This window comes from Saccopteryx bilineata, chromosome 10, assembly GCF_036850765.1.
Source record: "Saccopteryx bilineata isolate mSacBil1 chromosome 10, mSacBil1_pri_phased_curated, whole genome shotgun sequence".
Taxonomy (NCBI): Eukaryota; Metazoa; Chordata; class Mammalia; order Chiroptera; family Emballonuridae; genus Saccopteryx; species Saccopteryx bilineata.
In genome coordinates, this window is record NC_089499.1 from 10,559,650 (window position 1) to 10,574,598 (window position 14,949).

At 44.6% G+C, this 14,949-nt stretch overlaps 1 protein-coding gene across 1 annotated transcript in view; it reads right to left on the reverse strand.

Annotated features, from left to right (window-relative positions):
• Window positions 1-7,617: 7,617 nt before the first annotated feature.
• ABHD5 (abhydrolase domain containing 5, lysophosphatidic acid acyltransferase) overlaps window positions 7,618-14,949 on the reverse strand; it is a 34,295-nt gene continuing 26,963 nt past the window's right edge. The window contains exons 5-7 of the mRNA XM_066244812.1: window positions 13,628-13,739; window positions 11,260-11,446; window positions 7,618-10,118 (exon numbers count right to left, since the gene is read on the reverse strand). Of these exons, the coding sequence (XP_066100909.1) occupies window positions 10,029-10,118; window positions 11,260-11,446; window positions 13,628-13,739 (389 nt within the window). The 3' untranslated portion in view covers window positions 7,618-10,028. The remainder of the gene's footprint in view (window positions 10,119-11,259; window positions 11,447-13,627; window positions 13,740-14,949) is intronic.

The window sequence follows — 14,949 nt, forward strand, 5'->3', positions numbered from 1 at the left end:
GCAGGATCACATGGTTGGAGGTGGGGGCAACCCAACTGGGGGGGGGCACCCACCCGGGGGGGGCCACCCACCCACTGATGACAATCATAAAGTGGACAACTAAAGAACAAACACATAAAGGCACTAGAGAACGAACAAAAGCAAGCAGAATCAGGGAGGGACTTGACACTTGAATTAGAACATTTTCACAGCTCTTAGCCTGAGAGAAGGTCACAGATCAAGGCCACAAGGCAGGAAGGGGACCTGGACTCCGGTAAGAGACCAGCGGTCTTTCTGGCTTCAAGAACCAGAGGACAGAGTTCAGGACAAGCACAGCCGCTGAGAAATGAGGCAGCGTCTTGGAAAGGAGAGAGCCAGGAGCCTCCCCGTCTAGATCTAGTTCTGCCCACATTTCTGACTATCTGGATGGGACGGACTCTAGCTCAGGATAAAATACTGGAACTGAGATTTCAGCTGCCACAGAGAAACAGCATTTGTAGCTTGAGCCCAAGCAAATGAACTGTCAGACAAACCAAACAAACAACTGACACTCCCACGTCAGATGTATGGGGGGGTGGGGAGAGTTGGGATGCTTGTTGAAAATGTAGATTCCCAGGCCCTGCTGGCTCACAGACCTGCAGCATCAGGTCTCTTGGTGTAGGGCCTCAACTCTGCATTTGTGATAGGCGGCCTCGATGACTCGGGCACACTAGCGTCGGAGGCGTGCTGCTCGGAGAGTTGTGTCGTCCACATCCCATGCTCACGTTTTGCCGAAACAGGCTGCCTGTCGCTGTCCGCCAAGGAACATGTGTCAGCTGCCTGCATCTCTGGTGCTGGCCACGTGCAGCTGAGAGGTCACTCAGACACGCGGAGGATGAGCTTCGCTCCTTAAGATCTCCACTGAAAACTGCTTGCTATTAAGGGAGGCTGCGTGGAGACTGGACAGCTGTCAGTCATCTCCTGTAGGTCAGCCTGAGGCCTTCCCCTGCCATCTCATTCTCCATGTCCCCTAGCCACACTGCCCCCGCCACCCCATGGAAAAGAGCAATTTCAAGTCTCAAACAGATACACGTTAGAGATCTGCGCCGGGGTTTCCACAAATCAGCAGAAATACAGCAAGCCGGTTGGCACAGGACGGTGACATACGTCATTTGCGTCTGGCATCTTGGTCTCAACCTTTGTTTCTTTCGCTGTAACTTCCAATTATAAAAACATCCATCAATTATAAAAACAGTCATAGGTAAACACTAGGGAACAGCTCTTAATGAACATGACAAACACAGCAGCAATGTTTGTAATGCCCTTCTGTCCCTGCCCTGGTCACTGTGGCTCTAAGTCTCCTCCCATCACCAAGGAGCAAATGAGCCCACAGTCATTACCTGTCTTGCGACAAGTGTTCATATAATGTGGCAAACTGGAATCAGAACTCTCAGCCTTCACGTCTGTGAGCCAAGTGACCCCTCTCTCCAGTGCTTGCAATGTTTAATAAGGAAAAAGTAGGCTTGGGTTATTCTAAATTTTCAAACAATTAATGGGCACTTCATGGAAACCTTTAAAGCCTTAAGGGAGGATATAGAAACTTCCTTAAGGGTTAAAATATATGGTGCAGTCAAATTTCGTACCCATTCATTTAGATAACAACCTGCTAAGAATGATTTTCCAATCTCAAACCTGGGCCTGATCTAATTAAGGGATCCTAATGTCAGTTTACAGCCAGAAAACACAAATAAATATACAGTAACCAAGTTCTAATTTAATGTAACATTACATTGTTTTGTTTTGCTTTGTTTTTCCTAAGGAGAGTTTTCAGAGGAACTAGCAGGAGATACATGGTGATACAATCTCTCCTGAGATGGGCGAGGTAGAAATAGTTAGTGGAAGAGCTTAATAGATCTGGGGAAATACATATTCTAATTCAGGTGCCCCTTTTAACAAGTTTAAGCAAAAGAAGGCAAATGAAGAGGGTGGTTTTGTGTTGGGACTGGGTTTCTAACTTAGAGAGAACAGGGACAGACCAGTTATAACTTCGTAGTATAATTTCCGATAACTAAATTCCTGAGGCTCCCAGCCTTCCGTGTCTGAACACCTGTCCCTCTTCTCCTAGTCCGGTCTGTACAGCCACACAGGTGACACCATGGCCGGCACGCCCCGTCAGTCATTTTCTTACCTATTGCGTATTAACCAAGATCTTTTCCCCTATATTTTATATGGTTTCCATTCAAACATAATGAATGCACAAGAAACCAAAATTTACAAAAGCATATACAACAGCATTGTCTCTCTTCAAAACGAACTGCTGTTAACAAACTCACGTACATGTTCCTACTCCCCCAAATGTCTATTTATATGAGCACGTGGGTATCTTTATATAACCGCAGAGACACACACACACACACACACTATTCTGTTTGTATATATTTATATATGTGTGAGTACAGATATATAACTATATAGGAAATACTATTCTGGTATCTTTTTTATTTTCATTAAAGGTATTTTGGAAGTTTTCCATATTGTCACTTGCTAAGAATGATTTTTTTCCCATTTTAAATATGGGTCTAATCTAATTAAGTGATCTGAAAGCCAGGTTACAGCCATAAAACAAATAAATTTAACCAGTTCTAAGCACAGACTGTCTCATTTCTTTCCAGATTATATTGAGATATGATTGACATATAAGTAAGTTTAAGGTGCAAAATATGATGACTTGATACACATATATATTGAAATCTACCTCATTTTTAAAGCTGCCTAATATTCCAGTGTATGAGTGACTGGAATTCACTCATTTTGAATGCCAGACTTTTAGTATTATCGTGTTGCAGTGAACCTCTTGTAGATGCCTTTGCACATCGGTGCAGATGTATTCATGGGACTGAAACCTAGAGACAGAACTGCTGTGTCCAGGGGTATGGAGCGCTGAATTTTTCCATCGATTGTAAATTACTTGTCAAAGGGGTAATACCTGTGTAGGGAGAGCGCAGAGCATTTACCTGGCAGCTGTGGCCGATGCTATGCTGTGAGAACACTCCATCCAGTAAGGATAAACCCTCCCCGGCACACCCCGGAAGGAGCTCGCCCGCTATACGGAAATGACTCGGCGCTAGCCAGGCAGCCTCCTGACCTTTTTTGGCCATTTGTCCTAGTATAACATCCTATTGGCTGAACCCATGTATTATATATAAGCTAGTTTACTTCCTGAATAAAGTGGATCTGCGTCACTGAACCTGGTCCCCGGAGTCGGGTCTCTGTGTCTCCGTCGTCCTCACCCCCGGCAGGACTTGTCCACATACCTGTCCCACCAACACCTCATAAGAGTCCCTATTTGCCCTTAGCCTTGTGAATACGTCACCCCAACCGTTCTCTACTCAGGAGGTTCCCCCTCTAGCTGTTGCCCCTTGTGTGCTCCTTCTTTACTAGTCCCCCCACCTAAGTTGTCCATACTAGCAGTCTCCAGTCTTTCTCCATATTCTTTCATCTTTAAATTCCTATTGTGGAAATGCCCAAGCACGCAGACAAACAGAGGAAACAGAATACTGAGCCCCAGCCTGACCTGTGGTGGCGCAGTGGATAAAACGTCGACCTGGAAATGCTGAGGTCGCCGGTTCGAAACCCTGGGCTTGCCTGGTCAAGGCACATATGGGAGTTGATGCTTCCAGCTCCTCCCCCCTTGTCTCTCTCTCTGTCTCTCTCTCTCCCTCTCTCTGTCCTCTCTAAAAATGAATAAATAAAAAAAATTTAAAAAAAAAGAATACTGAGCCCTATTCTCTGTCATTCAACCTCAACCTAACATTCTGCTCATTTTATCTATTTCCTGCCCCTATGTTTTACCCTGGAATATTTTCAGGTAAACACCAGTCATAATTTCAACCACAAATATTTTTAGTATGTATCTCTGCTAAGGGCTTTAGAAAAAGAAATGGAGTCCGTACACGATTATTTCTCAACAAACAAAATGATTAATTTAATATCATCTGACATCCAGTTCTTCTTTAATTTTTTCTCTAACTGTCTCAAAAAATGCCCAACTTGGTTTTGGTCAAGTCAGGATCCAAACAAACCCTTTACTTTTGTCTAATTTTTAGGTCCCACCATCACCATCTTTATTTGACACCTTCAATTTGTTGAAGAAATTGAATTATTTGTCCTATGGAATTTCCCACACTCTGAATTTAGCATGTGAACATATTCCTCAATATCTCACATTGCCTGACCAGGCGGTGGCGCAGTGGATAGAGCATCAGACTGGGATGCGGAAGACCCAGGTTCAAGACCCTGAGGTTGCCAGTTTGAGCGCGGGCTCAACTGGCTTGAGCAAAAAAAGAAAAAAAAAAAAGCTCGCCAGCTTGGACCCAAGGTTGCTGGCTCGAGCAAGGGGTTGCTCGGTCTGCTGAAGGCCCACGGTCAAGGCACATATGAGAAAGCAATCAATGAACAACTAAGGTGTTGCAATGCATAACAAAAAACTAATGATTGATGCTTCTCATCTCTCCGTTCCTGTCTGTCTGTCTCTGTCTATCCCTCACTCTGACTCTCTCTCTGTCTCTGTGAAAAAAATAAAAATTAAAATTAAAAAAAATATATCCCACATTTTCAAAAAACTGATATAGAGGCCTGATGAGATAGATTCAGGTTCAATTTTTGTGCTGGGTAGTAATTCCTCGTGGCTGGTTGTTGAGGTCTTGCTATCGTAACAAGTCAGAAGCAAGTGTCATTAGACTGTCCCTTTTTCAGTAGCGCTGACATTGATCACTGGGTTCAGAGGTTATCAATTTGAACCATCCAATAAAACACTCTCCATCGTTTCACCTGATACTTTTCACATTAGCTCTATTATTTCACTAGAACTGACAAAGTGGTCATTTCTTAGTCCAGTTGTTTCTCTGGCATTTAGCTGATTCTCAAGTAAACTTTCCCTTATCAGGTTACCCTGACAGACAAAGTCAGAGTAAAGGGTTTTCAGTTAGAAATTTTCAAAATAATGGATTGTTGCTTAGTAATCTCCAAAGGTGACCAATAATTTGTATGTGTGTGTGTGTGTGTGTGTGTGTGTAACTATCATTACGACCTCATGGATTTTTGCCTATTTCACGTTTCAGCCTATTCTTTTCGGTGCTCAAACTGTTCTATCTTTGGTGAATGAGGTGGGGGTGTGGGGGGGGGGGTCCCTTCAAGTTGGCTCCTGGGTCTGTTTGACATGACCTGACTGATTGCTTCCTTGCTTTCAGACACAAGACATCCAACCTCATGTTGTCCTTACCCTACTCCTTCTGGTGGGACAGTCTGGGTGCTAGGGTGGGCCACACTGCCAGGTTGTGATCGCTTCTAGGCCCTTTCCATGGACAAGACTACGCAATATGTGTCTTTTAGAAAGAGAAAACTAGGTCACCGTATTTTACTGGTATTTCCAATTGAAATATACAATGATAGGATTTTTACTTGATTTTATTCTTGTATTTCTTCTCTCTTGTGCTAAAAATCTTGGATCTGAATTCCATTGACACAATATTCACTTAATAATTTATAAACACACAGTTTCAGTTACCAATACCACTGCTAAAAATAAAAATATGGAGTTTAAGATTCCTTTATAATTTTTTGGTCTGTAGGGTACACTCCATTAGGAAATAGGCTTTAGAGGCACTTGAAGTAATTCTTCTAAGTGTGGTTGTACCTCCAACATGAGAGATACATTTATTTTAGCTTTACTAGTTGCTTTTATTTTTAAGTGGAAAACACTGGCCAGGTCCCACAGCAAAGTATAAAACAAGATTCAGATCTAGTTGCCATCCCTGTCCTGCCCCCTACTCCCACTCTCAAGGGAAGCGATTTATTAGTTACTGATATAAATAATCCTTTCATTGCATTAAAAAACAAACAAACCCAGGAGCAAATGCATACTTTTTTTTTCTGTATTTTTCTGAAGTGAGAAGCAGGGAGGCAGAGAGACAGACTCCCACATGTGCCCGGACCAGGATCCACCTGGCATGCCCACCAGGGGGCAATGCCCTGCCCATCTGAGGCGTTGCTCCATTGCAACCAGAGCCATTCTAGCGCCTGAGGCAAAGGCAATGGAGTCCTCCTCAGGCTCGGGCTAACTTTGCTCCAATGGAGCCTTGGCTGAGGGAGGGGAAGAGAGAGATAAAGAGAAAGGAGAGGGGGAAGGGTGGAGAAGCAGATAGGCGCTTCTCCTGTGTGCCCTGGCTGGGAATCACACCCAGGACTTCCACATGCCAGGCCAATGCTCTACCGCTGAGACAGCCAGCCAGGGCCACAAATGCATACTATTATCACTTGCTTCCTCCCTTCCTTACACACAGCCTCTTCTGTACTTTGACTCTGGAGATAACTCAGAATAGTATACAGAGTCCTCATTTCTTTTTATACCTGGGCAGTATTCCATTGTATGGATGTACCAATTTCCTCCACCAGCCCTTTCTCAATGGGGACTTGGGTGGCTCCCAATCTCTAGCCGTTATAAACAGTGCTGTTATGTTCTCTGTGCACACACCATTTCATAGTTTTGCCAGTGCATCTCAGATTCTCAGTGAGACTGCTGTGGAAGGATAAACTCGTATTTAATTTTGCTAGTTATTAACAAATTTCACCCACAGAAATGTGTGGTTTAGAGTGCCTGTTTTCCCACTATCTCACCAACAATGGGAGTTGAATTTTTCAAAACAGTCTCAGGAGTTCCAACTTCTATTTCTCTTATTATGCACATTTGCAAATATTTAAGGGCCATTTGCATTTTATTTCCTGTGAACTGTCCATATCTTTATCCCCATTCTTCTCTCGGGTTCTTCTCGGTTTAGAAATTCTTCCTTCAGTCGGGTTCTATTTGCCTTTTGTGATAAATGCTGCACTTTTGTCAGTTTAATACTTTTTGCTTTTTATGGCCATCCAAAACTCCATTTTCAGTTAAAAATATAAACTTCCCTTTTATTACTTCTGAATTTTCAGTCACAGGGAAGCTGTCCCTACTTTGATTATAAAGGAGTCCACCCGTGCTTTATTACTCAGAAGGTTGCATTTTTACGGTTGGGTGTCTGATCCATTCAGAGTCTGTGTATGGCATAAGAAATAGTTTTAATTTTATTTTCTTCCATCTAGTTAACCACATTTGTCTCAAACCACACTTGTCTGAATTTCATTTTTTAAGTCTTTTTCTCCATCAGTAAGATACTTCCTTTTTCATACACATTTCTGGACTTTCTTTATATTGTTTATACGTCATCCTTCCCTCCCCACTGTTCTTTTCTAGGGTTCTTCTAGTATTATTATTTTTTCCAATACCTTTTTATATGTTTTATTGGATCTAGTATGCCCTTCAAATATAAAGAATACTACATATAAAAATATATATAAATGAAGATGTCCCCAAATGTTCACTAGATAATATTCTGAAACCAATTCTAGACAAGTTTAATAAAAGGAACATTAGTTTTAGAAGAGAACAGAAATTATACAATGGGACGTGTGGACACAGGTGTAGCCCGGTGCAGCTCCACAGCGCCGCAGGGCCGCCCTCCCTCCGAACGCCAGCGAGCAGTGCTGCACTCTCACCGCCTCCACGGTCCTGTTCCCACACTAGAAACAGACCGGGCCGTCCTGAAAACTCAAGAAAACATACAACAGTTGTGACTATCAGTAAAATTTATTCTATAAAATAACGTTGAAGTACATTGTGCATGAGTTCGCAAAGATCAAATACTGTAATAGATTCAAAAAGACATTTAGCACCCGCTCTATTTCCAGGAATTTGAGGACTGTGACTTTGTGCTAGCTCACCTTCAGAAAATTACATATGCTACAGCCGAGGTAACCTTAACTTTTAAAAAAAGAATTATGACAATATTTTTCTAATAAAGCCAAGTCAGTCAGTAGGAAAATGAGTTCCACCTGACATCTGGGCACATCTTTTTCCTGAATCAATTGGCACATTTGTGGTCAGATACCCCATTCACTAAGTGGACCCAGAAACTTCCCTCCAAGGACTGAGACCAAGTTTCCTGCACAGAAACCCTCCTGTCAATGAAAGCTGTCATTTGTCCAGCAGAAAATAAAAGCAAACACAAATACAAAAATAGTGCCCAAATTATTTGTACCACATATAGTTTTGAACCTGGTCATCAGAAAGACAACTAAAAAGTAAAGGCTATTTTTGTTCTCAAGGTAGAGAAATGTGGCATCTTGGCTCGCGTGTTACCTTTTGCACTAAGCTACTTAATCTGACCAGTGAGACCAGTTCACTGGGAATCCACCTATTGTAGTTCACTATGTATATATTACCCATTCTTCTGTGGAGGGGATAATGTTGAAAACAGGACATTCGGAGTTTTTGGCAGTTAACCAACAGTGATACAACCTTTCTTCTAACAACTAGAAATTTCCTAATTAATTGGGTTAAAAATGCAACAGTCAAAACCATTAAATCATTATTTGCTCTAGGTTACTTGTTTTTATTTACATAACCACCTTTCTCCTAGACAAGCAACATTACCAAAACATAAGTTAAAAATGCCTTGTTGGTGACAATCTGTTTTCTTTTTCGGAGGCTGTTCTCAGCAGCCCACTGTTCCCCAGCCACTTTTTAAAAAAATTTATTGATTTTTAGAGGAGAAAAAGGGAGAGAAAGGGGGAGGGAAAGAGGGAGAGGAAGGAAGAGGAAGAGAGATGGAGGGAGGGAGATGGAGGGAGGGAGATGGAGGGATGGAGGGAAGGAGGAAGAAGGAGATAGAGGGAAGGGGGGATGGTGAGGGAGAGAGACATCAATTTTGTTGTTCCATTTCTTTATTCATTGGCTGATTCTTGTATGTGCCCTGACCGGGAATAGAACCCACAGCCTTAGCGTGTCGGGGCAATGTTCCAACTAACAGAGCTACCCAGTGAGGGCTGCTTTTTCAGTTTCAAAGAGGTTTTCTTCATTTTAAAACGGCAAAAAAGTATGACAGTTGATGGTAGTTATTGTTAAATAGATCAATCAACCTTATAGAATTTTAATATAACTTCAAGCATGTAAATTATTTAATCAACACACAACTCTTAAAAAAAAAACAAACCACCCCAAGAGCTAGCCCATCTCTGGTGCCCTGAGACATACCAGCACTAGCTACTTATGTATTTTAGTGGTAAAGATACAATGGAGTCCTAGCACCCATCTAGCAGAGTTAGAGGTGAGTGAAGATACATGGTGTGGCTTACTGGAAGGTAACAGTCAGCACTCCCTCAGCGTGGAAATCCGCTGTGCTGATCCTGGCTCACAGGAAAGACCAGGACTGATATGAGGAAAAAAGACAGGCTTTCCCTTAAGGCTTCCCAGCACTCGGATCACTTAAGTATTAATGCAGTGTTTTGCTGAAGTGTAGAACTGTATCACACACAGAAGATTCCCAGGAACTTTACAGATATGTCAGGATAGACCACGTTTAAAATGCTGACCATGGCTTTGCAGCCTTAAGTGGAGAACACAGGAAAATAAGAAAAATTAATGCTCGTAAGCAATTCCTATCTTTTTAACCAAAGTGCTGACTCATCACTCCATTTGAAAAGTGAAGTATTCTAAAGAGGTGACAAATTTTTACATAAGAACACTGAATTCTGATGCACTGTATCAGTTATTAGACATGGTAAATTCAAGCAGAGAAAATAAAGTGCACCTTTACAGTATATAAAAGATAGACTCAGAAGTCACTTTTGAAAATAGGCAATACAGACCAATATAAAAAACACCTGACATAGCAAAGTTAGAAATGAAAACCATTTCCGTTGAAAAATTACCCTTTTCAGTACAGCAGAGGAACAAACAACCTTTTATTAAAGCTATTGGACTGGGAGACTCCTGCATATTCTGACTGTGTAGGAGGCAGGAAAGGTAGTCTAGAAGGCACTAACTGGGCTAAGTGTGCAAGCAGCTTCATAGAGAAAACACGGGCGAGGACAGTCGAGAAGACCGCCCGGCTGTGCGGACTCTGCACCTTCACCGCGGAGGGCGCTGCTGCAGGAGCCGAGCAGAGTCAGCTGGCAGGCTCCTGGGTCCCCGCCGAGGCTCAGTCCACAGTGTCACAGATCTCCTTCACTTTGTGGTTGAAGTCTTCCGGCTGATCTGCGTACACATAATGCCCCGCCCCGAGGATGGCCTGGGAAAGGAAAGGCAATCAGATGGTCCACTGCAGGTAAAAGCATTTACTCCTTGGACAAGTGACTTAGGGTATTAAGTGTCGCCCCAGCTGTGCCACTGGCCCCGAGTTTGACCACTGTTAAGGGTAAGGAACCTACACGAAGCAATCAATGAGTGCACAACTAAATGGAACAACTGGGTGAAACGAGTTGATGCTTCCCTCCCTGCCCCCACACCGTCCCCCATCTCTCTCTCTCTCCACCACCCTTCTCTCAAATCAATGTGGGAAAAAAGCATTTACTAAAGCAATGACATAAGCAAAGACACTGAGCAATGAAAGTGAGAACTGCTACATATAAATAATGCATAAAAGAATGAGCAACACTCTTCTGTGGCAACTATTATATATTTCTATAAAATAATCTGGGAATAAAGAGAAAAATCCATTAAACTTTATTAAAAATTTTTTTGACAAAGACAGAGAGAGGGACAGATAAGGATATACAGATAGGAAGGGAGAGATGAGAAGCATCAATTATTCATTGCAGCTCCTTAGTTGTTCATTGATTGATTTCTCATATGTCCCTTGATCGAGGGGCTACTGCACAGTGAGTGACCCCTTGCTCAAGCCAGTGACCTTGGGCTTCAAGCCAGCGACCATGGGGTCATATCTATGATCCCATGCTCAAGCCAGTGACCCTGCGCTCAAGCTGGTGAGCCCCCGCTCAAGCCGGATGAGCCTACACTCAAGCCGGCAACCTCGGGGTTTTGAACCTGGGTCCTCCGTGTCCCAGTCCAACGCTCTATCCACTGTACCACCTCCTGGTCAGGCTAACATTATTGAAATTCTAACATGCAAAAAAATAACCCATTGCAAACTGACCGCAGTGAGAAGGTGCTGCCCCATGAGGTGGCAGCCCGTCACAGCCCCCCTCCAGACTCCCCCCCCTTCAAACACTACGCTCCAGGGCCAGGTGGGGCTCGTGAGAAAGGCAACTCCCTGCCTGGACAGGAAGACAGCCCTACGCCACCACAAGTGACCCAGGCCTCGGGTGGGGCTGCAGTGTGCAGTAGGTGTGAAGCCCCGGGGGGGGCCTGCGTCTCGCTAAGGCAAAGGGACAGACCTGACCCACAACCGAAAACAGCAGCCACACACTTACTATCGTCTTCACGTACGAATGTGGTCGCAGGGACTGGATGCTGGTGCCAGAATTGCCGTCGATGCAGGACCGCGCACCGTAGATCACCGAAACTGGAATGTCAGGGTCCATTTTCCCGATTCGCTGCAGCATTGGCCGCTTTGCCCACCCATAAGGAATAGTCATGTTTTTGAATGCTGTCTCCCCACTTTAAGGACAAGAAGAAAAGCACATGAATGACTTCTGGGGTCCAGCGTGCATCACACACCACCCGTCAGAACAGACTCATTAAGCTTCTGCCCACTTACGGAAAACCTCAGCTTAAACACAAAACAATTTATCAGGAAGTACAAGGAACAAACCCCAGAGAAGATACATACTTTGTTAGATAAAAAAGTATGTTCAAAGTCTAGTTAATTTTTAAAAAGTCATCACCTAAATTGAAACATGCTACCCTAACTCCCTATCACTAAATGTTTAAATTTCCTATGAAGATGGTTAAAATGTATCTTTTCACTCTAATTCATTTCAAATGTAGAAGATAGCTTTTCCACAAGTTCAGGGCACCAGCTTTTATAGAACAATGGCAAAGACTGTACCAAGATAAGAAAAAATTCAAATTAAGTCTTCTTCGTGTATTGTTTATATTTTTAATTTTCTGCATGTTAGACATTTGACATCTTAAAACCTTTCTGGCTGAAGACTGTCCCTCCTGGAGCTCCTCATTTCTTAGAGATGGCAGAGGACTCAACAGGGGACATGCCTTTGATATGCAGACGAACCAGTGTGGAGCCCGCCTCCCCTGCTGGCCCCAGCACCCAGGAGACAGCCCTTCTCTGCCTCCATCAGCCCAGCACCTGGCCCAGGCAGCCGGAGACTCTCCCGGGATCTTTGAGACCGAAATCACTCAACAGCCAATCCCGAACTGCTCGCCCTGCCCTGTCTTTCCCTCTGCTCCTGTCTTCTGTCACCTGACCAAACTCTGCTTTTTCTGTGCCTCTCTGGCATTTGGTGACCCCCTCTCTAGAACCTGTGTGAATGTAATAAACTTCGTTTTCTTGAGCCTTTCCTGTGTCTTCTCTTGTAGCCATGCCTGACTGAGTGATCATCACAACTCCCTTTTGCTGTCATTTCTGCTTCCCGTACAGTCCTAGGCATAATTTTGAACTGCCTTTTATGAAGACAACACAAATAATCACAAAGTGTAAGTTAAGTGAAGAATAAGGGAAAATATTTATACATGCTATACCTGGAACAGACACTAGAAGAAACTATTGGAATAAGTCAGTAAGGCATGAGACCTAATCTACCGGATCCAACTGCCTCTGAGTCACAAAACCCCTTGAGGACCCCAAACCCCTCCTGCCTTCCTCTTAACCTACTTTATTGAAAAGACTGAGGCTGCAACTCCAGCTCAATAGCTCCCAGGGCCCCACTCTTTAATGAAGTAAGTGTGTCTACTCTGCCTCTCATCTCTGGGTCTTTCCCCAAGTCTCCATCTGAGAAGGGATGAGGCCCCACTTCTGTGCTGGGTGTAGACCTGGTCCACCCACTCCAGAATCCCCTGAAGTATCTGTAGAGGATGCAGCCCAGGACTGCTAAGTCAGATGGGACCCGGGGCTCCGGAGTCAGTTCCCACAAGCCCCCTAGGAGTTCCAGTCCGGTCTGCGCACTGGAAGGCAGCGAGCTGCAGCTCCGCCCTCACACTCCGCCCTGAGCCTCTCCCTCCCGGCTTGCAGGCTCCTTACATATACATATATTTTAAGTCATATTTAAAAAAAAAACAATACCTTTGGCTCTCTTGCTTCCTCTGGCTACTACACCATCTCTCCTTCTACTTACTGTCAGATACATGCAGACCCCTCCCCACGGCCTGCCTGCACTTACTCCTCACCCAGGGCAGGCATTAAGAGCTGCTGCTGAGTAATGAGAGGTGCAATCAGCAGATGACCTTGAAACCCGAAGCACAGCACCTCCTGCTCCTGGGAGACCTAGTCCTCCCGGTAGAGCACACGGTCTGAGAAGACCCAGGTGCAGAAGCCACTCACATGTGTCGGCCAGCACCCCCTTTCTGGGAGAGCACTCCTCCTCAGTTTGGGAATGCTGATTTATCTGAAATCTTTCTCTCTGAACCCTAACCACCTCCTAGAGATGCCTGAGACTAGGACTTCCTTCAGTGACCCATCAGCACTGTAGGGGGGAAACTATGCCTTTTTCCATTTTAATCTCCCATCAGGCCCAGGACAGTGTTTGACACAGAAGCTGCTCCATGAATAGATGAGTAAATTAAGAATTAGTCATTTAATTGCTGATAGTCTCTTATTCACATATTTTCAAAGCAGAAACGTCTGACACAGAAGCAGAGCGCACGAGGACCGAGAGCCCTTACCTGGGGGTCTGCACGTTGCAGTGGTAGATGTACTCCGTCACGGTGTCGTCCTCAAACATGGAGGAATACTTCCGCTTGAAATCGGGCCTCAAACGCTGCACTAGGCTCAAACCTAGGAAATAGAAAATGCGTGCTTTAAATGATAACTGACGTGTTGACTAATACAGAAAGTTTTAGTCTCTGCTTATGTAATGAGTACTGTGTGCTTACAACATATACTATACATTGAAATAAATACTTTAGGTGGAAGAAACCACCTCTCTAGAAGCGCCTCTCAAATTCCCTAAGAAGAGCTTCAAGTGCGAAACTCAAGGTCTCACACACTGACTTACAGATGTGCTTTGGTTTAAAAACATGTCAGTTTTCTAAGACTTGTTTTTGTAGGAAAATAAATTCTATTGAACATGGTAGATGAACAGAGCAGCTGGTCCATAAGATTAATTTATTAACTTGTACGTCTCCCACAATATATATATTTCTATAAAAAAAACAAATTCTGGGTTTCTGCTCGGCACACTAGCATACTCCCTGCTCAGGCACCCCGTGGCTCCCGCCCCCGCATCCTGGGGCCAGGAGAGGGCGGGGCCAGGCAGCCGAGGAAAGAGGCTGCAGGGCAGAGCAGCCAGGCCCTGGTCAGGTCACTGCCAGTCACTGCCATCCGGGACTAGCCAGTTCCCCTTCTGCTCTCACTGCCTACGATTCCAGCAAGGCCTGGCTTCCTTAGTGGGCTTCCTTCCTACTTCTGAGGGAATCACACAGCTCCATCGCCTGGCCTGTGGTGGCACAGTGTTAAAAGTGTAGACCTGAGCACTAAGGTCGCCAGTTCAAAACCCTGGGCCAGTTAACGCACAGACAACAAGCAACCGATGAACAACTAAAGTGAAGCAACTATGAGTTGCTACTTCTCGTCTACCCTCCTCCCTCTGTAAAATCAATAAATCTTTAAAAGAATCTTTTATGAAGCGGCTGACAGTCTACACTGCTCTCCACCACCACCAGCACCATGTGCAAGCAATAACGACAGGCACACTTCCTCTACCACGTCTCCTTATTTCTTTTCGTGCTTTCTTCTTACCACAATTGCTACTTGTGTAACTGTGATCAAGTCAAATCCATTACTGCACAGACTCTCCGGTGGTTCGGTCCGGGGAAGACCACACTCCTGAGGAGAGGGGCTCTCCTGGGGGGGGGGTGTGTGAAAGGCTGTCTGTGAGAGCAGGAGGCTGCAGTGTGGACAGTCCGGTCCCTGTGCCCCGGTTCCTGCAGGCCCACTGCTCTCCCACCCCACAGGGACGGCCGGCCCCAGGGCAGGGAGGGCCAGG